This window comes from Suncus etruscus, chromosome 3 (genome assembly GCF_024139225.1).
Source record: "Suncus etruscus isolate mSunEtr1 chromosome 3, mSunEtr1.pri.cur, whole genome shotgun sequence".
Taxonomy (NCBI): Eukaryota; Metazoa; Chordata; class Mammalia; order Eulipotyphla; family Soricidae; genus Suncus; species Suncus etruscus.
In genome coordinates, this window is record NC_064850.1 from 106,752,759 (window position 1) to 106,778,314 (window position 25,556).

Sequence of the window (25,556 nt, forward strand, 5' to 3'; positions counted from 1 at the left end):
AATATTAAAACTAATTAAGCTTTAATTCATTAAACATATCTTTAGTGAAAAAAATTGATGCATCATAATAGATATTTCCTATAATTTTTAACTAGGGATATTTTCCTAGGACCTGTCATTTATGCCTCTCAAAATTTATTTTCCCCAGAGTAGATTAGTTGTAACTTATAATAAATTTTGAAGTAAACATATAAAAATACATACAACCATGTCAATAGTAGTTATATTACATATATGTGTGTGTTATATACTTATAAACCACTATCACAATTCTAGTGTAACGGCACATGTAATTCCTCATTCAGATCTAGAGATGATGCTATTTATACACAATAATATATTCTCCAGTATTTTATTTACTATAACATGTAATTATTTGGGGCTGGAGAGATAGCATGGAGGTAAGCAGTTTACCTCACATGAAGAAGGTCAGTGATTCGAATCCCGGCATCCCATATAGTCCCCTGAGCATGCCAGGAGCGATTTCTGAGCATAGAGCCAGGAGTAATCCCTCAGCGATGCTGGGTGTGACTGAAAAACAAACAAACAAACATGTAATTATTTTATAACTTGCCAGTCTCATCAAGTAACTAACTGCCCCTTTGCCTCTGTTGCATTTGCATGATTTTAAAAATCTAACCTGAGGAGGTATGTTGTGGTATATTGTTTTTCTGTATTCATTAGTTCTTATTTTTGTTGAACGTAGCTTCATATATTACAAAGAAAAGGAAAATTGGAATCCAGAAAAATATCATCAACCCTCCAAATTTCTTTCTATTTGGACTTTTAAAAAATATATTAAAAATGAGGCAGAAATAAAATCTAGGAGACTGTTCAATGGGTTCACCTGAGTATCACCTAAAACCAGATAATTTTGCCAGGAGTTCCTTTTTAATTATTAATGGTATTTTTAGGTGTTGAATTCTATGATTTCTTCTCATCACTATATAAAATCTCCTACCTCATTCAGCTAAGCATTTTTTGGTTTGTGCATTATATGCTTGATGAGGTAGAACATAGCAACACAAACACTTAAATTGCCCCCACATTTTACAACCTCAATTGTTGTATATAAAGGACAGAAAATGAGTATGACTATAGATGAAAATTCAAGAGACCCCAAGCATACCTGCTGACTGAAGTTACCAATGGAGACAACCAAGAAATCTAAAGTCTATACTGAGAAAGGTGGGTAAGAAGTAAAAATCTTCAAAACAATGTCTACATCTATGTCTAAAACTAGAAATTAGCAAAGGGTAAAGGGAGAAATTTATTTTTAATTTGGAGAATTTTATTTCCAGGGTTCTTTGTAGACAATATAAGTAATATAATTTTAACATTTAAGAAAAGAACAATCTGTAAGAAGCCATCAAATATGGGTTTAAAATAATACTGTATACTAGAATTTACCAAGGGGGTTTGTTTTGTTCTTCTAATTTCTGTCTATCATCTACCTGCAGCTTTTGCTTTTGTAAATACATAAAACTTATCCAATGCTGCTGTAAATGTCCCTGTGAAGGTTAATATTCAATGCAAGGCTACTTGTTCTGATTACATAGAGTGTGCTCGAGTCAATAGAGGAAGTGTTCTCTGCTTTGTAGGATTGTGAGCCATTTATTAAGTCAATTCTAACATCTATCAAGAGGATATATCATCACAAATTATCCTCAGGAATAGTATTGCTTTCCACAACTTTTTAAGACCTTAGCAAACAGCTTAGAAAAATGAACACTTTAATTCAGATTTTAATTGATAACAATTATCAAGGAGCTCTCATCTACATTAAATGATTAACATTAAACCCAATGTTTATATGAGTTTATGAATTGTGACTAAAAAATAAGCTAGAGAGTATGCCTGAATGAGTTTTTCTAATAAATAATGATAACAATAACTTTCCTCATAATTATCATTTTGGAAGGATGATGCCAGTTACTATTATATTATTATTATTATTATATACCACTTACTATATGTTACCTAACATTATTGTATAAGATTATTGTAAATTTTCTCTTAGGATATAGTCTCTGTAACATAATTATGGTATAATTTTAACTGTGTACAAATGTTTTGCAAATGTAATTAAATCTCTTATTAAATGCTCATAGCTGCTTTTGTATATCATAACTATATTTCACAACAGAAAAATAAAATACTAAATAATAATTTGTTAACAATAATTAAGGCATTTGGTTTTGTTCTGTGGTCAGGTATCATTCCTGGCCATGCTTAGGGTACCATATGTGGTGCCAGTTATCAACAAGTATTGACCGAGTGCAAGATATAAGCACCTTAGCCCCTGAACTAACCCTGTAGTCCCCCACCATGCTTGAAAACTTTTATAAGTAACTGGATGCTGATTAATTAACAAAAATAACACTACCTTACTTAAAGCAGAGTTAATAGTACAGAGGCTTATATGAGGCTATTAGAATATCTCATTTCTCAAATGAGAATTTTAAACAGTACTTCAATATGCCTAGGTAACTGTATTGTTACATTAATAATAAATTAGGAGATTAATAAATATTGCTACTATTAATTGAGTTGTTATTGTGGTTTGGCTCTATGCCAAGTTGTTGCTGGGTATTATCTTACTGATGTCTACAATGAACACATAGGCAGGTACTATTGCTTTTATTCCACTGAAGAACAAAAGTACTTAATAAAATTGACTAAAGTCACATGTGTGTAATGATTAGGCCAGAAGCCAGGTCTTTTCTTTCTAAAGGTAACTTTATCCTCTGAATATAGGTACCAAAGCTTTCTCTGAGCAAACAGTCACCAGACAGATCTATAGATAAATGAAAACAGTATAAAAATCAGTATAAAATCTTGAATGAAATATATGTTGCTATACCATGTTTAGGAACAGATTTCTAGATTTGTATCAACTAACAGCTCATCATTCAAAAAAGCATTATTTGAGTATTATCAATGCACTTGGAACGCTGACTCAACTTTATAAACAGGTAGAAAAGAGATAATAGTGAAACATTTACATTTTTAAAATAATTAATTAAAGTAAATAATTGGCATAAAAACATGGAAACAATGAAAGTTACATGCAGCCAGACATGAAAGATGAATATTTATTGAAGGACACATTGTCTCAGAGTCCCACTTGAGGTCCTCTGAAAAAACAGTCTCATTTTGCTTTTAACAAGGGAGATTTGAGGATTAAAGTAGAAGTGATAGAGAGAGAGTGGAGGAGGTTTGGGAACTATAGTGGGGATGATGTTGCAATAAATTTGCCTACCAAAGGCCTAAATATTAATGAATATTTAGGCTTTGGAAAATATGTATTTCAAAAGCTTAATGTTTATACTTTTAGCATACAAGTTTAGTTCAATATTATAAATAAATTTTAAACATTGTTTTAAAAAAAGAGCTATTTTAGATTAAATTGAAAACAAAAAGGTTCATTGGTACTAGAGAGATAATAATGTGTATAAGGCTTTTGCCTTGCATGCTGTGGGTACGGTTTGATCCCAGGCATGGTACATGATCCCAGCATATCCAGTAGAGACCTAACTCTTGAATAAGAAGCAAACTCTGAGCTCCTGAGTAGGTCCATTTTGCAAAAACAAAACCTCTCTCCACCAAAAAAACTGGAGTATTTTAAGTATTAAATAACACAATTTATGTATATTAAGGTCGAGTGACTTGGAAATTTTCTGGAATAACATTTGACATCAACACATTATTTTTAACAAGTGACGGTTTCTGAAACATCAGCATATTTTTATTTACACAGGGTTAAGAAAAGGCAACTTTCTAAATATGTGTGAGCTAATTTGCTATCTACAGATCATCTGAAAATTTCTTAACTCTCTGTTTTTATTTCATTATTTAATGGACACAACCATAAGGACTTATGGAAAAGCTCAAACTTTATCTTTCAAAGAAACCACTGCCATCCCCCACAGACCGGAGGAAGTTTGACCATGACTTTGCCCTTTCCACATCCTTTCATGGGGTCCATAATATTGTTCGGAACAGGGGAGTGGTTCGCAAGGGACTATGGTTGACAGTGGTCCTAGGCTCGGTGTCACTCGTTATATGGCAAATCTACTCTCGCTTTGTCAACTACTTCACGTGGCCAACTACAACGTCTATGGAAGTTCAGTACGTGGAAAATATAGAATTCCCTGCTGTGACGTTTTGTAATTTGAACAGGTAAACATTGCTCTTTTTATAATCCAATCTCAACAGCTTTCTACTCTAACCTTTTTGAAGATGGTTGACTGTCTTTCCTTTCCCCCTATGACAAATCATAGATATCCTCAAAGCACAAAAATAATGACAAAGTATATTAATTTGTCTTTCACTTATATCCCAGCTTTTCCCTTTCACTTATTTCACTAGTATTTACTAGGCAAAAAAACCAACTTCGTGGTTGAATAGGTTTAGATAGATCCCAGTACTAGAAAATTTATATCTATGTACTTGAAAGCATATTCACTGGGAAGCAAAAGGAGAACAGTGGAAAAGATGACAGTGGGGAAATTTCATCTGGAGTATCATAGAAGTCTAGGAAATAAAGCAAGAGAAGGAAGTTTCTAGATGAATATAAGGAATTTGAAGAAAGATTATGGAGAAGTGTGGAGACAATAGAAATACAATACTAATACAATATTAGTTTGCATACAAGATGAGATTTGGGGTCTGGCTCTTTGGTGATGCTCAAGGGAATAAACTGTGGTGCTGGGTTTGAGTGACAATCTGCTTCATGAGAGATAAGTGCATTACCCACAACTTTATTCAGCTCTAGGATATAATATTTATTTATTCTGATTTTTATTGAGATATTGTGATTTACAACACTGTTATTGGTTGTTTCCCATACACATATATAACACCACACCCATAACCAGAGTACCTATTTCTCTGCACCCCCAAACGTCCATTTCAACGCCCTTTTACCTGTATGAACTCAATTGTGTGGATCATTCTTCTCCTGTAGCTCTTTTCCCTTTGTACCTGAATGTATACCTTTAGTCTCACATATGACTGAAATCACTCAGTATAATTCCTTTTTTTTCTGTCTTCACTCAATATGTTAGCCTCTAGTTCTATCTGTGTTGCTGTAAATTGACTGTTTTTGCTCCTTCTAACAGAAGCTATCCCAGTGTATTTAATTACAACAACTTTTTGGTTGTGTTCTGAGGTCATACCCAGTGATGATCAGGAGTTGTTCCTAGTCCTGACTCAGGAATAACTCCTAGCAGTGGTCAGGAAACATAGGAGAACCCAGACCAATTATAACAACATTACTATTTGACCCAGACAACTTCTTGATTAGGATGAAATATTAAATATTAAATATGACAGGCAGGGCCAACTTTGTGGTTGTTTGTCCTATGCACCAAGTCAAGAGCTTAAAGGAACTACATCCAGGTTTAATGCTCTTTGTCATTGTACTTAGTCTTTGATCATAACTTCCTTCAGAAAATTGCAGCTCACTTTTAGCTTCACATCAGCTCTAGAAAAAGAAGAAGAAGAAGAAGAAGAAGAAGAAGAAGAAGAAGAAGAAGAAGAAGAAGAAGAAGAAGAAGAAGAAGAAGAAGAAGAAGAAGAAGGAGAAGGAGAAGGAGAAGGAGAAGGAGAAGGAGAAGGAGAAGGAGAAGGAGAAGGAGAAGGAGAAGGAGAAGGAGAAGGAGAAGGAGGAGAAGGAGAAGGAGAAGGAGAAGGAGAAGAAGAGAGTAAGGGAAATTAAAAATAAGCAGTTTCTGAAAGATAATATTTAGATGTGTAACTTAAAGTTGAAAAATAATTCAATGCACAATACTCTGGAAATAGACTGAACGATATGTTTCACATCATAATTCAATTTCTTTACTGTAAGTGTTGTCAGACTTAAACCATTGAGTGTAATTCATGTACCTAAATTATCATCCTGGTCGCAACTATTATTACAATAATAAGAATAATTTTAATAATATTTTAAACCTTTTTTACTTACTATATTTACACCATTATCATATATGGCATGTGAGAATTTCTTCATTTCTTTGCCTACATTTTTTGAGAAGGAGGAAGGGAGCACTGTGATGAAATGTAACACGCAGTCTGGGATGGATTCTTAAGTGGAAGAGCCTTGATTGCTTTTTGGGCATGAGAACATGAGAGCAAGACAGGCAAAAGGTATCTCCCTTCATCTCAGGATCAATTCTGTGTTCTCCCAAATCTGATATTATTATAGTCTGTAAACTTCTCAAAAGAGCCCTAGAAACATTTTGACCAAGAATACCAAGGTTGGTATACAGATATTCAAAATATAGCCCTGAAGTCTTACAAAGAATTTTTAAATACCCTTGGTGAGACTTCATAAACAAGTTACATTAGTATCTTTGTAAGTAGACAAAATTATTTCACTCAATACGTAAGCTGGTGATTTTTAGCAGAAAAGGTTAAGCAATTATTTCGACCTGAAGTAAAAGTATCTTTTTTATTTCTAAAAGAGTACACCGCTTGTCTACATTTATCATTTTATAGTTTAATAAAAATGGCACAAAATGAACCGAGTTTTCCAAAATTGATATAAATTAGAGCATAGTATTCTTGTGGTATAGTATAGTCAGAAAAACATCACCCAGGCCTGGAGAGATAGCATGGAGGTAGGGTGTTTGCCTTGCATACAGAAAGATGGTGGTTTGAATCCTAGCATCCCATATGGTCCCCCTAAACTGCCAGGAGCAATTTCTGAGCATAGAGCCAGGAGTAACTCCTGAGCACTGCCAGGTGTGACCCATAAACCAAAAAATAAATAAATAAATAAATAAATAATAAATAAATAAATAAATAAATAAATAAAAGAAAAAGAAAAACATCACCCAATTTCTAAATACCCCAAACATATTATAAAAAATAATTTATCTTATTTTATTATTTTATTTTAAGAGTCAATTAATGCATATGAAAGCAATTAATGTTCAGGACACAATGAGACACATACCCTGATGTTCTCTTCCTCTTTAGATTCTCTCTGATGCACTCCAATTGGATAACTGATGTCCCACAGTGTCTGTGGCTTTAATTTCTTTCTAAATCCTAACTATAGCCATGGTCACTGCTAGGTGTCAGTTATTCCAGTTGGAGCATATTTCAAAAAAAAAATACATGCAGCCTTGCAAAGAAAAGAATTTAAACACCTTATATGGCAACCAGGAAAGAAAATGGCTTTTTTTTTTCATTTTAGCGTAATCAAGAAACACCTTAAAATAAAATGACCAACACTAAGTTATCAGTCTTTTGTTCTTGTTGTTGTTGTTGTTCTTTTTTATGTTGACAAAGAAAGAGTTCTCTGTGGCTTATGTGAAAAATAGAGACTGCATGAAAGATAATAATGTGAAAGGAAAATCTGCAACAGGAAGAATATGTAGGAGTAAACATACATAAGCCACCTTGGCCCTGAATACTAATGAGCATAGATAAGTTTTTCATTCTAGTCTTTCCAACAAATTGACTAAAGTTTGTCCCATTTTAAGGTTTATACTATTCAAAATATTCAAATCACAGTCATAATATTTATGGTCTTTGAGTCAACCCTAATGATGCTCAGGGGTTTCTAGCTATGCACCATTTTAGTGAGGTTCCAGATCCATGAAAAGTGTAATTTTTTTATTCAATCCCTCTTTTTTCCTCTTTCCTTTGCTGTTTCTTCTATACTTGCAAAGCCTGGAATTGTATGAGTGCCTAGCTGTGGTACTATTATAGTTTTTAGCTGTGGTGCTTGTTGGTATTTTACACTAAGTTTATGATATTGGGAATCACAGGTAGATTAGCAGCAAGGCTCAAACAGCAGAACTTACATAATACTTGACACATGTGAGACACTGAGGATTTAAACTCATGGTCATATGCTTCTAAGGAAGACACTTTTAGCCAATGCACTTTTCTTCTCAGCCACATGATGTGTTTTAAAAGGAATGTAAAGTATACCTCTACAGAAGGACACATATTGTAAGGCAGAAAGCAAAGGGCCAGAGTGATAGTACAGCAGGTAGGGTGATTGCCTACCACATGGTCATCCTGGTTCAGTCCCCTGTGCCCCAGCTCCACAAAGACTGATTCCTGAGCATACTCTAGCCCTGATATTACCAGGTATGGCTCAAAAATATGAACATGCTCAGCAAAAATGAGAAAATAATCAAGTACTTTTAGCAGTTTGGTCAACTAGGTGACTTTGACTTTGATTGCCAGGAAAAATTTGACAATAATTACACATATTTTTAATGAATACTTATGCTTATATTTCATGTGCTCTTCTAAATATTTTAGAAGCCATAACTTAATAATCAAAATGACATTTTGAGATAGTGTTTATATACTTATATCAATTATTTCAAGAGATAAAACTGAGTTCCACTAAAGTGAAGACATTTGCAGTTATATAATATCTACAATGAGGACTCACTAGCCGAAGCAAAACTAATAGCAAAGGAACAGAATAAAGACTTCATTACTAACGTTATTGCAGGCTGAATAACAGGATCTGGTTAAACTTCATGAGCCATTTGCTTTGTTTCTGGTGCTAGGCCAGAAATTAGTAAATCTGCAGTTAGAAAAGAAGAAAGATATATTTTAAGTGAGGAAAATAAATACATGTTGTGAGTGTGGTTTTTGTTCCAACCTGAGGTCCAGAAGCTTTTTAGGTAAATAGCACTATTTGTACAAAAACAACAAATTGCTGAATGTGAAGGGGTTTCTAAGGCATCAAATTTTACTTCGATGCATTTTTTATGAGTATAGGTTATAAGTTTGAAAGCTGACAGAATCCACATCCAGATGTTTGTTTTCTGTCCTCTAGAATAATAACAAATGTTTACTAACCTAAATACCACCTTTATTTTTACTAATAGGTTCCAAACAGATGCTGTAGCCAAATTTAGCATTATTTTTTTCTTATGGAATCTTGTGTCCAAAGTCCTCCATCTTCAAGGAATAAACACGAATTCTACTGGCTCTAAAGAAATTAATGATTTTCTTGCAAGTCACCAAAACTTCAGCATTACAGAGTTTGTTAAAAAAAATGGTTTTTATCTCAATAAGAAAACTTTATTGGAATGTGAGTTCTTTGGAAAGCCATGTGGCCCAAAGGTAATAGAATAGTTGATATTTCTTCAAATAGCATTGATAGTATAAAACTTTATTATGGATTACATTAAGATAAAGCATAAATTCATAGAACATAAATATAAGTATACTTATTTCTCCATTCAACTGCTTTCCATAAAAATGTTGAAAAAAGAAGTTATTTCAAAAATAATTTTAACACAAAATATTTTAATACTTCACATAATTCAATATACAACAGGGTCACAGAAATATGAAGGAGGTTAAAGTGCCTTGCATGCATCTGCTTAGGTTCAGATTCTGTCATAGAAAATTATCTGAGCTAGGAGTTATCTCTGAGCACAGATCCAAAAGTAAATCCTGAGCATATTGTGGTGGTGTCCCCATAATTCAAACTTTTCAAAAACCCATTTTATTATATCATTAACATATTCATGATAATATTAAAAAGCTTTAATAAGGGCCCGGAGAGATAGCACAGTGGCGTTTGCCTTGAAAGCAGCCAATCCAGGACCAAAGGTGGTTGGTTCGAATCCCGGTGTCCCATATGGTCCCCCGTGCCTGCCAGGAGTTATTTCTGAGCAGACAGCCAGGAGTAACCCCTGAGCACAGCCGGGTGTGGCCCAAAAAAACAAAACAAAACAAAAAAGCTTTAATAATTATTAAGTAATTATATATAATTATATAATACACAATATATTTATATTATAATAATATTAATAATACTATATATTAATGATGATTAATACACTATAAATGATGTTAGTGTATGCTTAGGTCTTAGAGCAGAGGGTCTAGAAAAATTAGAGACACTAAAATTTGACTATAATAGTTGTAAATATTCTCAAGTTACTCAAACAAATCACATACAAATTGATAATTGCCTATTAAAAAAAGAAGTTTGGGACCAGAACAATAATATAATGGGTTGAGCATTTGCCTTGCATGCTGCCAACCTATATTTGGTCCTCAGCATTCCATATGATTTCTTAAGTCTGCCAGAAGTAAAAAGCCTGAGAATGAAAAAACAAATCACAGTGTCAATTTTTTCTGATATTCATTATAAATTTTTACTCTATATATTTTATTTTATTTGTAAATAAAAAATAATAATCCATGCTGGTTTAAACCTCAATAATGATCAAAATTCCAACGAATTGTATTTTTTTATTATTGTTGCTCTTTGTTTCTTTGTTTTTTATTGTAGAATTTTGCACATGTCTTCACTGAATATGGAAATTGCTATACTTTTAATCATGGGCAAAATATACAAGACCGGGAAAAAGTGAGTTCCTCTGGAAAAGGCTTAAAATTGGTCTTCAATGTCAGACAGGTATTGGTTTTACTTAAAACTTAAACTTATCAGGATTCATATCAAGCCGGGGTAAAAATTTCTAAATATTTGGAGTGGCCATGGCATAATATTGGACATAGTGATCCCTATCCTGGTTTGATCTCCATAGTTCTTTCCCCTCCCCATTCCAGTCACCCCATTCCAAGGTATAGCCCTGGAGGTCCTCAAGAATCACAGGGGTGTAACTCATGGCCATTAAGCCTGCATAGGTTGAGCATAACCGCATTTTTCTGCTCTTGTATTAAACTGCCTACCTAGTTTATTAAGAATCACTTGATATGACCTTAGGACCCATAAGCATTGCTAGTGTTTGTCTGAAGGTATACTTAATAACTTTGTATATCCCTTTAAAGAACTATGTAATAAAACATATAATTGCACATTATAAAATATATAGCTAGGCCTGGAATCTATTTTATAAATATTTTGTCATTCAAATATAAACCATGTGGTTATTTATTATATTACATTATAATGCCAAATGGTTCATAGAACTGAAGGTGAGGGTGGGATTGGAAGGGCGGGAAGTGGGTATACTAGTGATAAATGTGGTGTTTAAATTACATATTCATAAACCATTATTAAAGGTATTAAAATCATAGCAACAATAAAGAATTAAAAACATTACATTATAAAACTCATACTAATATTTTTCTAATTAAATATAATGTACCATTCCATAAAAAATAACAGTTCTAAAATATTTCTTCTAACTAAGCAGTTAAATGATTTTTGTTTATTTGTTTTTTTCCCTAGGAGAAAGTTTTGGGGCCATAACTAGCAGTGTTCAGGGGTTATTTTCAGCTTGGTTTTCAGGGCCCACCCTTCATCTGGTAAAGTTTGGGGGACTATGGGATATTGAGAATCAAACCAGGCCTCCTGCAAGCAAAGTTTTCATTCAGTCTATTAAGCCGCTTCTTTGGCCTGTTAAATTATTTATTCAGCCACTTGAGTTTCTCAATGTAGCCAGAGAAGTATAGCAGTTTAGGAGCTTGCTTTGCACATAACGAATTAACCAGGTTGATTCCTGGTTCTATTTCCAGCATTGCACATACTACTCCAATAACCACCAGGACTAATCCCTGAACACAGCCAGAATTAAGCCCAGAATCCATGGATTTGGACCCTAACTCCTCCTCTCCCCAAATCCTACAAGTTTCTTTCAGAGCCATTATAGTCTTGGGAGACACAGAATACCAACTTGAACTCCAAATGAAATGTCAGTTTTGTTCATTCAATATAATTACACAGGCATTTATTTACATATGAAGCCACTTGCATTTTAGAGAATTAACCCTGATGTTTCAAAGTTGGTTTTTCTTTTAATATAAAATTATGTTTAATAACAAGGAGTCTTAACTAGAAATTTAATCTCAATTTTTTCACCTACCAATAAATATACAGCAAAATATAACTGGTTATAGAATTATTATAATTCTTTACTTTTAGAAGACAATATTTTTTTAAATAAACCCAGAGATTTTAAGTATAAAAAGAAAAGTATCACAGGACTTTATTAAAAAAAAAAGAAAAAAAAAGATCTGCCAAGAAGGCTGTTATGACAAAAAGCAATCCAGAGGCCAATGTTATAACCAAAAGCAAATAAAGGGCCCATAGGAGGAGAGAAGTCAGAAGAAAGTAGGTGATTTAAAAGGTAATGAACATTGCAAAACAATTAGGGCAAAACAATGGTCTGTGAATACTACCGCAATCTCAAATGTGGGGCAACCCTGAAATTGTATTAGGTGTTTAATTTTCACAGCTTTTATTGATGACATAATATTTATATAATATATTATATATGCATATATTACATACATTTATTACATGATATATTATTGATATAAATATAATCACATACTTTATATAATGCATATAAATAAATGCATTGTATTTGTTAGAATTTTATATTTATTATAAAATTGCTATAACCATATAAGTATGATCATATATTTTTATTAATATAAATAATTATATTATATAACAATATTACATATTCACGTATTATGATATTTATATGATAAAAGCTTGTTGATATGATATTTTATTATAAATCAAATGCTCTTAGGAGATAATACAACGACCTTACAATTATGTGGAATTGATATCAGTGTTTAAAAAAGAAAATAATTTTTCAGGAAGAATTCACTGATGACCCAGACCTTGGTTTTGTGGATTCTGGAATCATCTTTGTTATCCATTCACCTAAAAAGGTGCCACAGTTTGACGGCTTAGGCTTGGCATCCCCAGTGGGTATGCATGCGCGCGTGACCATCCGTCAGGTGAAGGTAAACAGTATAGGGTCTAAGAGTGAAGAATTAGTGGGGAGACAAAGGGGGGGGGAATGTGAGAGGGAGAGAGGTGAGAGGGAGAGGGAGAGAGAGGACAGAGGGAGAGAGAGAGAAGAAAGGGAGAGAGAGAAAGAGGGAAAAAGGGAAAGAGGGGAAAGAGAAGAAAGAGGGAGAGTAATACAGAGAGAGGGGAGAGAGGGAGGGAGGGAAGGAGGGAGAGAGATGGGGGTACAGCTAGGGGCTGGAGAAGATAGTGCAGTGGTTTTAGTCTTGATCCCCAGCATTATGTAAGATCTCCCAGGTACAGCCCAAGTAATACCCAAGTGTAGAGTGTAGAGCCAAGAGTAAGATCTGGGCATCTTTAAGTTGGTTCCCACTTCACCCCAGGAGAAAGAAAAGAAAAGTGAACTCTAATAGAAAAGTAAAATGCAGTTCAGTTAGGGTTTGTTTGGTTTTTATTTGGGGAGGGTGAGGAATGTGTGAAAAGTGTAGATTCTCCTGAATCTAGTGTTTATCTCAAGACAGTTCATCAAGAATACCCGTGGGGAGAATGCAATCCTGACCTCAAACTGCAGAGTTTTAGCACCTACAGCACTTCTGGTTGTTTGAAGGAATGTAAAGCCCAGCACATAAAAAAACATTGTGGATGTTTACCTTTTCTGCTTCCTGGTAAATAATGGACTGCACTTTTATACTTCTTTTATTATATTTGCTAAGTTTAAAAATCTGAAAATCAGGTATCTGATAAATTGGGTTTTTCTACTCTTGTGACATCATGCTGGAAATCATGTTTAACAAGTTGTGTATGGAGATTCCTGGAAAAGAAACTTGTGTCATTCAGGGTAGTTCTGTAATTGTTCCAATGCTAAAGTTGGGAGTTTTAAAACATGGGAAACTACTCACTAAATATTTATGCCTTTTATAATAATGCTATCTATCTAGTAAACTACTTAGGAATTTTTAAGAGCCATCACTGTTTTCTACTTAGTTTTTTAGTATATTAGATTCTAGCAGTAAGTCTGTGTTTCTACAGAGATATTAATTCTGGCTTTGATTTTTTTTGCCCCTAATTATCTTTATAAAGTCATTGGAAATAAGTCTTAATAAATGGAAAAGTTGTTATTTTAAAAAGCTTTCCTTCTTATGAAATAAAAACTTAGTAACTAATATGGAACATTAAAAAGGCAAAATGAAATAATACCTAAACCATAAAACTTACTTGAACTTTAGGATATATCAAATACTTTCAGGGTCATAATGTTCTTGGCATAATCCTCACATATATATTTTGAAGTCTTCTTACAAGTGATAAACCTAAATCGGTATTTTAAATGAATTAAATACCTCAGTATATTAATTATTGGTAGGATCTTCCCACAAATATCAGCTCTCTAGGCATAATAGTTGTTTAATTTCAATATTTTTGTAAAAAGAATCATCACTATAAGATATAAAGCAAATTTTGAGAAGCTTTTTACTAATTGAATATTACAGATAGGCTTTCTAATTTATTTATTTCATTTTATAATTGAATTTCTTTATTAAAGTCATTTTCTTATATTTACCTGAGTGTGTAAGTTTTAAATGAGCAACATTTAATAATTTATTAATAATTTATTAAATTTAATTACTTATTTAAATATTTAGTTAGTCAAAAACATCTACTGAGCAGAGAGCTAACTAACTCCAAATGTCATTTGATTTATAACTATAGAAGAGAATATTAGGTACAACACATTCTTATATTTAATCCAGTGTGACAATATTGATTTTACTTTTTATCTCAAAGTTCCAAGTATGCAGGTAAACTGCCTGATACTATTGTTTTAAAGCTAGCCCACAAGGGATGTATGTATACTTAAATGTATATAAATACATTTCTCTCTATCTCTGTCTTTCTGAGTATATATATATATATATCTTTAGCATCAATCAAATTATGTATATATCATAGGATCTTTGCATTAAACAAATTACATGATAAAATAGAAACAATTTTGTATTTAAAAGCTATTAATATTTTAAGTTATTCACATTTAAATATTTAAATTTTGTAAACAGGTGAAAAGAAACATGAAAATTTATAAAACATCACAATTTTGTCCTTTAAATGTATATCATCATTGGATAGTATCTTTCTTTTATACATTTTCCCACCAAAAGGTAGAAATTTACAGATGAATGGAAGGAAGTATGAATGGATGCAAAAGTGAATGGACTTAAGAAAGGTATTTTGTCTGTATTGTGTCTAATTAAGTATAAAGTCAGTGTATTCACACTTATTTTTAAGGAAACTGGATTGAATGTGACTTACAAAAATTTTATAACTGCGTTTCTCCTATACTTGGTAAGTAGTTTAATTGATATATTTTATTATTATAATGTATATGAAAGTTTCTGAGTATTATAAAACATTGAATAATTTGAGTGCTACACATAGCACTCAAATGAGGAGACTATAGTATTTAAGAGGAACTTTTTAGGGGTCAGAGACTTAGTACAGGAGATAGATTTGCTTTACACACTTTTGACTCATATTTGATTCCAGAAACCCATAAGGTCCTCCAAGGACTGCCATGAGTGATTCCCTTTTTTTTTTTGTTTTTGTTTAAGTTTTTTTGAGGCACACCTGGTGACACACAGGGGTTACTCATGGCTATGTGCTCAAAAATATCTCCTGGCTTGGGGGACCATATGGGATATTGGGGGATTGAACCACAGTCTGTCCTAGACAAGGGTGGGCAAGGCAGACAGACGCCTTACCAATTGTGCCACCGCTCCAGCCTCAGGAGTGATTCTTAAGCACAGTTAGGAGTAAACCCTCCTAAGGTACATCCTTAAGGTACATCCGTAAGTGTACCTCCCCCCCCCCCACAAAAAACCAGCATCAACAAAAAAAGGTCTTTGTACATGTTCTTAAAACTGAGGCATATCTTTCACAAATATGTAAAGCAAAACAAAACTGAACTTAAGATAGAAAAGATAGTATCCGCTTGGCAACAATTTTACTAAAATAGGAATGATACAGAGAAGATTAGCATGGCCGCTGCGCAAGGATGACGCGCAAATTCGTGAAGCATTCCCTATTTAAAAAAAAAAAAAGGATAGAAAAGTTCCCCAAGACAAAGAAATAGTCAGGGAGTTCTGGGGTCTATTTACTTATTTTCATTTAAAAATTTTGGTTTGTTTGTTTGGGACCATAGTCAGCATGCTCAGGGAATACTCCTGGCTCTGTGCTTAGAATTGATTACTGAGGAGGGAGCTCAAGGGACCATCTAGGATGCTGGGAAACAAATGCAGGTTGGCTGTGTGCAAGACAAGAGCCCTATGTAGCTCAGGTGCCAAATTTTGCATTTTTAATTAAATAATTTGATTTATTTAATTATAATCAATAAAATACATTTTATGTCACACAAATAATATGTACATAATTATGTATCACATAAATTCAATAATATACTTTATTCAAAGATAACAATCAAAAGTCACATAAAATTATGCTCATTGTGTTCAAAACAATTTCAATTAGAAAAATATCTCTGAATTTCTTTGAAGTATATTTTATGCCTTAATTCTTTACCTGTATATTTTATACATAAAACTTTACACAGATGAGCTGGGACCAAAGAGATAGCATAGCAGTAGGGTGTTTGCCTTGCATGCAGCAGATTCAAACAGACAATGGTACAAATCCCGGCATTCCATATGGTTCTCTGTGCCTGTCAGGAACGATGTCTGAGCGCAGAGCCAGGAATAACTCCTGAGTGCCGCCGGGTGTGACCCAAAACAAAACAAAACAATAACAAAACATTACACAGATGAATCACATCTTGACATCACCTTTATGGGTTCATCTTAAACAACATGTTTGTACTTACTCAGCTTTTATTTTTATTGACAAACAATGCTAACATCCTAATATATTTTACTTAGTTTTCTCTGTGACATAGCTTTATATTTAAGACTCTAAGCCACTGATTACTTTATGTAAATGAAATACTGTATATTCTCCTATGAGAATTGCTTTTCTAACTTTTGTGAAAGTGTTTACATGACAACAGGAATAGATTAAACATATCTGTTTAATGATTGTGAAGTATTTCATGTAATAAATTTTGGGATATGGAGTCTTATAAATTTTAGTAGCTTAAAAACTTAATATACAGATGACATATTACAAACTAATGATATTGAAATGACATACCAAATTGCTTCTGACAGTCTATTCCTGATTGAAGCTGGAGAAGTACTTGGGGGAACAAATCACATAGGGCAATTCTTCAGGGCATGTTGTAAATTAATGAAGTCAGGAGAGAGAGAGAGAGAGAGAGAGAGAGAGAGAGAGAGAGAGAGAGAGAGAGAGAGAGAGAGGAGTAAGAATGTATATTTTTGACTATTGTGTGTGAGAATAAGAGTTTGTATATAATATGCATAAAAAGTGTGTATGTAAATGAGTGTAAACGAATGTGTTTGAGGGGTCTGAGTGGTGGCGCAGGCAGTAGTGTGTTTGCCTTGCATGCGCTAACCTAGGATGGACCGGGATCTATCACCCCCACTGCGTCTCATATGGTTCCCCAAGCCAAGAGCGATTCTGAGTGAATAGCCTGGAGTAACCCCTGAGTGTCACCGGGTGTGGTCCACAATAGCAAAGCAAAAAGAAGGAAGAGAGAAAGAAGAAAGAAAGAAAGAAAGAAAGAAAGAAAGAAAGAAAGAAAGAAAGAAAGAAAGAAAGAAAGAAAGAAAGAAAGAAAGAAAGAAAGAAAGAAAGAAAGAAAGAAAGAAAGAAAGAAAGAAAGAAAGAAAAGAAAGAAGAAAGAAGGAAGGAAGGAAGGAAGGAAGGAAGGAAGAAGGAAGGAAGGAAGGAAGGAAGGAAGGAGGAAGGAAGGAAGGAAGGAAGGAAGAGGAAGGAAGGAAGGAAGGAAGGAAGAAGAAAGAAAGAAAGAAGAAAGAAAGAAAAGAAAGAAAGAAGAAAAGAAAGAAAGAAAGAAAGAAAGAAAGAAGAAAGAAGAGAAGGAAGGAAGGAAGGAAGGAAGGAAGGAAGGAAGGAAGGAAGGAAGAAAGAGAAAGAAAGAAAGAAAGAAAGAAAGAAGAAAGAAAGAAGAAAGAAAGAAAGAAAGAAAGAGAAAAAGAAAGAAAGAAAGACAAAGAAAGAAGAGAGACAGAAAGAAAAGAAAAAAGAAGAAGGAAGGAAAGGAAGAAGAAAGAAAAGAAAGAAAGAAAGAAAGAAAGAAAAGAAAGAAGAGAGAGAAAGAAAGAAGAGAGAGAAAGAAAGAGAGAAAGAAAGCAGAAAGAGAAAGAAAGAAGAGAGAGAGACAGAAAGAAAAGAAAAAAGAAAGAAAGGAAGTAAGGAAGAAGAAAGAAAGAAAGAAGAAAGTAAGAAAGAAAGAAAGAAAGAAAGAAAGAAAGAAAGAAGAGAGACAGAAAGAAAAGAAAAAAGAAAGAAAGGAAGGAAGGAAGAAGAAAGAAAGAAAGAAAGAGAGAAAGAAAGAAAGAAGATAGAGAAATAAAGAAGAGAGAAAGAAAGCAGAAAGAGAAAGAAAGAAGAGAGAGAAAGAAAGAGAGAGAGAGAGAAAGAAAGAAAGAAAGAAAGAAAGAAAGAAAGAAAGAAAGAAAGAAAGAAAGAAGAAAGAAAGAAAGAAAGAAAGAAAGAAAGAAAGAAAGAAAAAAGAAAGAAAGAAAGAAAGAAAAGAAAGAAAAAAGAAAGAAAGAAAAAAGAAAGAAAGAAAGAAAGAAAGAAAGAAAAGAAAGGAGAGAGAAAGAAAGAAAAGAGAAAGGGAGAAAGAAAGAAAGAAAGAAAGAAAGAAAGAAGAAAAAAGAAAGAAAGAAAGAAAGAAAGAAAAGAAAGAAAGAAAGAAAAGAAAGAAAGAAAGAAAGAAAGAAAGAAAGAAAGAAAGAAAAGAAGAAAGAAAGAAAGAAAGAAGAAAGAAAGAAAAAGAAAAGAAAGAGAAAAAAGAAAAAAGAAGGTTTGAATAAAGAGGAAGAGTTTAGTTCTTGTTAGTTTTTAAAAAAAACTAATGAGTAGATGCAAATATACACATGGAAGGGTTATTAGAAGACAATGGATACATAGCCCCATATTGATCACAAGTTAAGGAATCTTAGTAAAGGGTCACAAACTAAGAAATAACAAAACTAAAGGGAAAATAAGAACGGGAAGCAAGGAGCTGAGAGGTTGGGCTCTGGGAGGTGGAGCAGAAATCAGAAGACAAATACTCGCTCCATGATGGACCTAGTCCAATATACATTCGCCTTAATGGTTGCTAATGCTGGTGAAGACAGGCCAGAGAATCACAAGGGAGATGAGGGCATTGGTGGTGGGAAGGTTGCACTGGTGAAAGATGGTGTTCCTTTATTTTATTATAACTAAAACCCAACTACAAACATGCTTGTAATCATGATGTTTAAATAAAGATATTTATATATTTAAAAAAAGAAGTCACTGGGTTCACAAAGATAAGAGACCCTAAGAACTCCTTCCCACACACAATAGTATCAGCTGAGACAACACCCCAAAAAAGCTTATTTTAAACCTGAGACACTGGTGTTCAGGATTCAAACAGGTAGTCCATTGGAAGTTAGTAATGATAATGAATTCTTGGGAAATAATAAAACCAACATGTGATTCAAAGAAGCTACTTCATCACTAGCCCTAATGTAACCAAAACTTGTTTACTTGTTCCACTTTGTGGAAATTGGAGATGAGGCTGGTAAGTCTCTAACAGGTGTTGGACTGAAGAGATAATATAGCAGATAGGCTACTAATTAACCCTGCATGTGGTGACCTGCTGTTGATCCACAGTACCTCATATGGTTCCTCAAGCTTCACTAGGAGTGATCCCTGAGTGCAGGGTCAGCAGTAAGCCTTGAGAAGCTGCAAAAGGATTATGCTTGAGACTTCCCTTCAAATAACTCATGACACACAATATCTTTTCATCTTTCTCCAGCCCAATTATTTAAAGATTTATGAAAATTGAGTTCAGAAGCAGAGAAAATTTCTTGGTAAAGAAGCTGAATTTACTGACTATAAAGTCTAGGAAATAATCAGTTTTATGTTCTATATCCTTTACTGCATTCATACTAAATAATTTATGAAACATAAACATTTATTAGAAAATAGTGATCTTCAAATTTTAACATTGAAATTAAAAATACTTTTAAAAACTCTGTCCTCTAAGATATGAAATAGTCCTCTTGTCTGTGCACCTATCTTGACTTTTTTTCATTTCAGACTACATTGAAGTTAAGGGATTATGTACAGTGGGAACCCATAATTCTAGCTGTCCAGTTCCATGTGAGGAAACAGAATACCCAACTACTATTTCTTATTCTACTTTTCCAAGTAGGAAAGCTTTGAAATATTTTTCCAAAAAGTTGAATCAAACTCAGGAATATACCAGGTAACCTTATTTGCAATTAACATGAATGTTTCTTTACCTTTGAAAGATTAGTAAATAAAGTTCTGATTAAAGAGGACAAAATCTTATTTCATTGAATTTGTGATGAAAGTTTACAATTTTAGAAATGGATCAAATTATACTTTTCCATATTTAATAAATTTTATGAAAAGTAAAATGACATGTTTGAACTGTTAGAACTGATTCCTAAGCACAAAGACAGGAGTAATCCCTGAACACAGCTAGGTATGGCCCCCCAAAAAATACCCACCTTCAAAAAGAGAAGGAGAAAGAAAGCAAAAAACATGAGTGAGCAAAAAAAATTTGGGGGCTGAATTTGGTCAATTTCGTTTTCTGATAATTGAATTTAAAAACTTATATTTTAACACATTTTAAATGTGTTAAATTATCTTATTCAAAATACTGAATTTTTCTTTTTTAATGTGTTTGCTGCTTTTTTTAATTAATTAATTTTTTTATTACCTAAGTGGATTACAAATCATTCACAGTAGTATTTTAGGTACATAGTGACATTGAATCAGGAGCATTCCCACCACCAATGTTGTCCTCCCTCCACCCCTGCTCCCAGCATGCATACCATTTTTCTTAATGCAGCATGTACTCTCAAAAAGTTTTGAGAAATTGTTTTGTTTGGATTTGAGTCAGTTACCTGTGCTCAGGACTTATCCCTGGCTCTGCACTAAGGATCAGTCCTGACTGGGCTTAGGGGACTTATATGATATCCAGGATAGCTCTCAGGTTGGAATGTGCAAAGCACACCGGTTTCATTCTTCAGCCAAGGTAAGTATTTATTTAGTATTTTTAATAAGATAAGTATATGATTTTTCTTTTATTTCCTTATCCACAACAGATTTAATTTCATAAATGAGCCTCTCCTGAAACAAACAATATTTTGAGACTTAAATTCTGAATAATTTTATCATTATCACAAAACTCAGAATCAGTGAGACAAATTGCAAGGAAAATTGCCTGAGAGGAGGATTATATATTGTGGAGTATAAAATTGACTTTCTTTCAAAAACATAGAACAGTCTTAGAAATGGTCATGAGTTTTGTGCTTGGGAAATTATACACTATTACCAGTTCACAGGAAAACTTATTTAAATGCTAGACACAATGACTGAAATATAACTAAATCTCTCAACTTCCAAGACAACTTCATTATTTTCTTTACTGTGACAACTTTTATTATTAGTAAATATTGCTGTGCACCTTGATGATATACTTAAACATTGGAAATTCTTTTGTTACCTAGTGGTAAACCAATGGAAATTAAGTAAACATATTAATGAGATCTTTTGAATTAATTATATTTGAGATTATTGATTTCTAAAACGCAAATGATAAGGAAAAAGGTTTAGAATTATGCCCCTTAGATATCTGAAAGATCAGCACATAATTCCAGGAAACATTGCTAATTGAATTCATTCTTAATGATGTATATTGTTGCTATCTGAAAATGGTTGTGTAGCTGTTTTCTGCCTCAGTTTATAAGTGGGAGAGGTTAATAATTATCTACTTATAGCTTTATTGGTTTCTTTCTGCTGTTCCTTCAACTGTGCTCTTTACTAATATGAATAAGGATCTTTCATGTCAGGACTCAAGTGTTACCTAGTCATTAGGGATCCCTCAGTGTGCAAAGGACAAAAATTGCTCCCTTGTTTTCTCCTTTCCCTTGGAGTATATATGAACAATAAATCTAGCAAATCATGCCAGAAAGTACTAAAGTTGTGAGAGCGGAGTTGGAAGGGCAGAGCTAGGAAGCGATGCTACCAGGCATATGAACTGTGGTTCTATATTCTTCCTGGAAGAGTAACAATTAAATAAAACCCTGCAACTCTGGTGTTCAATTATTATTTTTCTAGTTCTTTTGCTCTCATAAAATCATTCAAGTATCCAATGATCTTCTTTTTCTTTGAATCAGCAGAGAAAGTGATAATCCAGGTGTTATGTCACTTACCTTGTAGGTGCTACCACCAGTAGAGAACCCCAATCACAGAGACAAAAATAGTCCCTCAGCTCCAGTGGCTTTAGCTCAAGCCCACTTAATTTTTTATGTGCTGCAATAAAAAAATTTTATATTATCTATTTAAACAGAAGTTTTTAATATTTATATATACTAAAATTAACAAGAGTAAATGTGGTAAGTTAAAAGTGACTGCAAACAGTGGTCAAAAACAAAAATAAAATGTATGTAACAATTGAGTGATAGAGTGATAGGAGAGTTGGTAGTATGTTTACCTTGCATGCAACCAACCTGGGTACTATTTTCACCATTCCATATGGTCCCCTGTATACCTCCAGGAGTAAGTACTGAGTGTATAGCCAGGAGGAACTGCTGAGTATGGCCCCCAAGCAAAAAATAAAAATACTTATTTTTATATTTAAGCTTTAAAATTACACTTTATATATGTTTTGATATTTATCATCTTTGAAAATAATTTTTATTTTTTAATATCTTTAAGCACCATCATTACAAAATGTTTGCAGTTGGATTTTAGAATATATATTTATACTTTATGAAAAGATCAGCAGGTAGACCTCTTGCAGTGCATATGACCAACCCAGTTCAATCTTTGGCATCCTATATGGACCCCAATTTCAGGAATTATCCCTAAGTGCTGAGCCAGTAGTAAGTCTTAAGCACAGCTGGGTATGACCCCCCCCAGAAAAGCAAACATGTGACTACTTCAATTTTTCTAAAATAATTATCATTGGGAAAATGACATTATATTAATACACAATAAACATAATTATGAGCTCATAAATCTTTGAAATATATTTTGGTGTGCTGTGACCACACTTTGAAACCCGTTAATCTAGAGAGATATAAAAGCAAATTGACATTTAGGGGAGAAGAATATTCCAGATAACAAAAAAAAATCAAACGCAGAAAAATATCCTAAACTAATAAATAGCATGCCTCATGTGCTGAAACCATAGGAAGTAGGTTGGCAAAGGCCAAGAAAGATCAAGTGGGAAGGGGTATTATGGTTTACAGAATAATTATCAAAAGAGAGGAATTTACCTCAAAATATATTAAGGAGGGGCTAGAGTGGTAGGGCATCTGCCTTGCCTGCGTTAACCTAGGACAGACTGTGGTTCTATTCCCTGGTGTCCCATAAGGTCCCCCAAGCTAGGGCAGATTTCTGAGCACATAACCAGTTGTAATCCCTGAGCATCACCAGGTGTGGAGCAAAAACAAAAAAATTACATATATATGTATTAAGCAGTCTTTGTCCTTTTGAGAAGAAGAGTGTCATGACTTGCAAGATAAAATAGTGGATCTTGTGAAGAACAGAAAAAGTGTACTTGTTAAGATTGATAATTTAATATTCAAAAAAAAGGACCTCTCAGATTTACTGGAAAAATTCAAGTGTTGGTGACAGAAACTGAGGCAACATAGTGGCAGTGAATGAAGTAAGAGGGGGTTGAGTTTTGTTCATATTTTTAAATATTTCCTTTAGCTATAAGATTATATATAACTATAAATGGGATATATACCAAGTATTTGGCAAAAAAATCAATATGAAATATTTATGGGACATTCAAATTGAATACAGGAGGATATTAGACCTATTGTTGAAATTCAGGGTAGAGGTCTATGCTACATACGGGGTGAGGTTATTTAAGACAAAATAAAGAGGTCATATTAAAGTAGTGCTTTGATTTTCTGGTCAAATATAAATATATAAATATTTCTAGAGAGAATGTTTAGAGAACAATCAGTGCCCTAATATAGTTATGATGAAAGGTATCATTAGTGATCAAACATGCATGAAGGTCAAGTTCTGTCATAATACTTTGTGTACATCACTAAATTTCTTTTTACAACTCTAAAATTTTTAATATAAGGATATGCCACCAGAGAATCAATCTATTAATACCCAAGAAAACCATTATTTTCTCTAAGGTCACATAAGTAATGAAAGACAAAATCATGAGCTGAATCAAAATTGTATATACACTTAAGAGTTTATAAGTAATCTAGACAGTAAATATTTATATTGATTATCTTTTGTAGATACTCATTAATAAAGAATAAAAAAATTACTTTATCCTAGGAAAGTAAGTTTTTCAAAAAGCCAACAAATAAAGGGTATGTTTGAAGTGAACCTATTATTATTATTATTATTATTGAATATAGCATTGTCTACTTCAACATGAGTTGACCTCTGATCACATATTAATTATTTTTGTTAAATAGAAATTTAAAAGACTAATTACAATTTAGAGATAAATTTACCTTTTTTTAATCTTCAGGGAAAATCTTGTGAATATTGAAATAAACTATAGTGATTTAAACTATAAGATAACCCACCAACAAAAAGCTGTGAGTGTGTCTGAGTTACTTGGTAAGTGCTAGTTATTTATCAATTAAAATCTATTTGGTTTATTTGATTTTGTATTTGACTTTTATCTTGTCAGTTATGGAAAGATAATCAGTTAGTGCTTATCAAATTTCTTCATGGTAAGCCTGATACTGATATCTCTTTGTGAAAAATATTATCTCCTTCTTAAACTCATATTTCTGCTCTTCATTCTGACTGGGAAATAAATTTTAATTTGTAATTATCATATTTATAATTGTAATGTCAAATTTGCCCAAGTAAGTGCTGAGCTAAAACCAGTCCTATCTATCATATTTAGTTACCATAATTTTACTAAATTTAACTTTTTCAAATTTTTTTGAGATATAATTTTGTACAATCTTTGTTTTTTTCTCTTTGGTGACAACTCAGAATGAATAGTAAGTTGTGCCATTATTTATTAAAATTAATTTTAGCAGGGATTTAAAATAACATAATTAGCTACACATATGTCAGTTATGGTTAATTTATTATATTCAAATAATTAAATTCTAGTGAATATTTATTTTTTAAGAAAACATAAATTCATTTCATGTTTTGGTTTTCTTACAGCAGATGTCGGTGGTCAACTTGGCCTATTTTGTGGGGCCAGTATGATAACAATTATAGAAATAATTGAATATATATTTACCAATTTCTACTGGATATGCATTTTATTCTTGCTGAAAATTCCAGAAATAACCCAAGTGCCTTCTCCACCTCAGAATCAGCTAAAACATAAGAAAAACATAGAGGAATGCTAATTTTTTCCTATGGGATAAATTTCCAATATCTTTAGCTTTACTTACAACTTAATTCATTCTTAAATAAGTTTGTTATAATTGTAGGATTTAATTAAAACTTTGTAAAGAAAATCTCTCTGTGGATATACCCTTATTTCTGCCTCTACTTACCTATGTATGTTAATTTATGTGCCAAATACAAACAGATATTGCCTTATATCTTTTTTTACCACTCAGTTACCAGATTGAATAGCAGAAATTTTACATATATATTATGAAATAAATTATGAAGGTTTATGTCTTAGAAATAAACATTATTTATA

The 25,556-nt window shown here is 32.8% G+C and overlaps 1 protein-coding gene and 1 non-coding gene across 2 annotated transcripts; both read left to right on the forward strand.

Annotated features, from left to right (window-relative positions):
• Positions 1 to 1,148: 1,148 nt before the first annotated feature.
• On the forward strand, positions 1,149 to 25,254 carry ASIC5 (acid sensing ion channel subunit family member 5). The gene is made up of 10 exons (XM_049769622.1): positions 1,149 to 1,188; positions 3,876 to 4,182; positions 8,868 to 9,105; positions 10,289 to 10,414; positions 12,574 to 12,723; positions 13,248 to 13,395; positions 15,017 to 15,073; positions 19,955 to 20,123; positions 24,405 to 24,496; positions 25,064 to 25,254. The coding sequence occupies exons 1-10, from the start codon at positions 1,149 to 1,151 to the stop codon at positions 25,252 to 25,254; spliced, it is 1,518 nt and encodes a 505-aa protein (XP_049625579.1).
• On the forward strand, positions 15,710 to 15,817 carry LOC126004777 (U6 spliceosomal RNA). Its single transcript, XR_007494032.1, has one exon. It is a non-coding gene; the product is annotated as a U6 spliceosomal RNA (small nuclear RNA).
• Positions 25,255 to 25,556: the final 302 nt, after the last annotated feature.

Bases quoted from the DNA above. Each gene is read 5' to 3' on its own strand.
- ASIC5 (XM_049769622.1), top strand. From the start codon at position 1,149: ATGGAGACAACCAAGAAATCTAAAGTCTATACTGAGAAAG. The intron at 9,106-10,288 runs GTAATAGAATAG...TTTTTATTGTAG, and splicing joins GAAAGCCATGTGGCCCAAAG to AATTTTGCACATGTCTTCAC. The intron at 13,396-15,016 runs GTAAATAATGGA...CTTATTTTTAAG, and splicing joins TTTACCTTTTCTGCTTCCTG to GAAACTGGATTGAATGTGAC.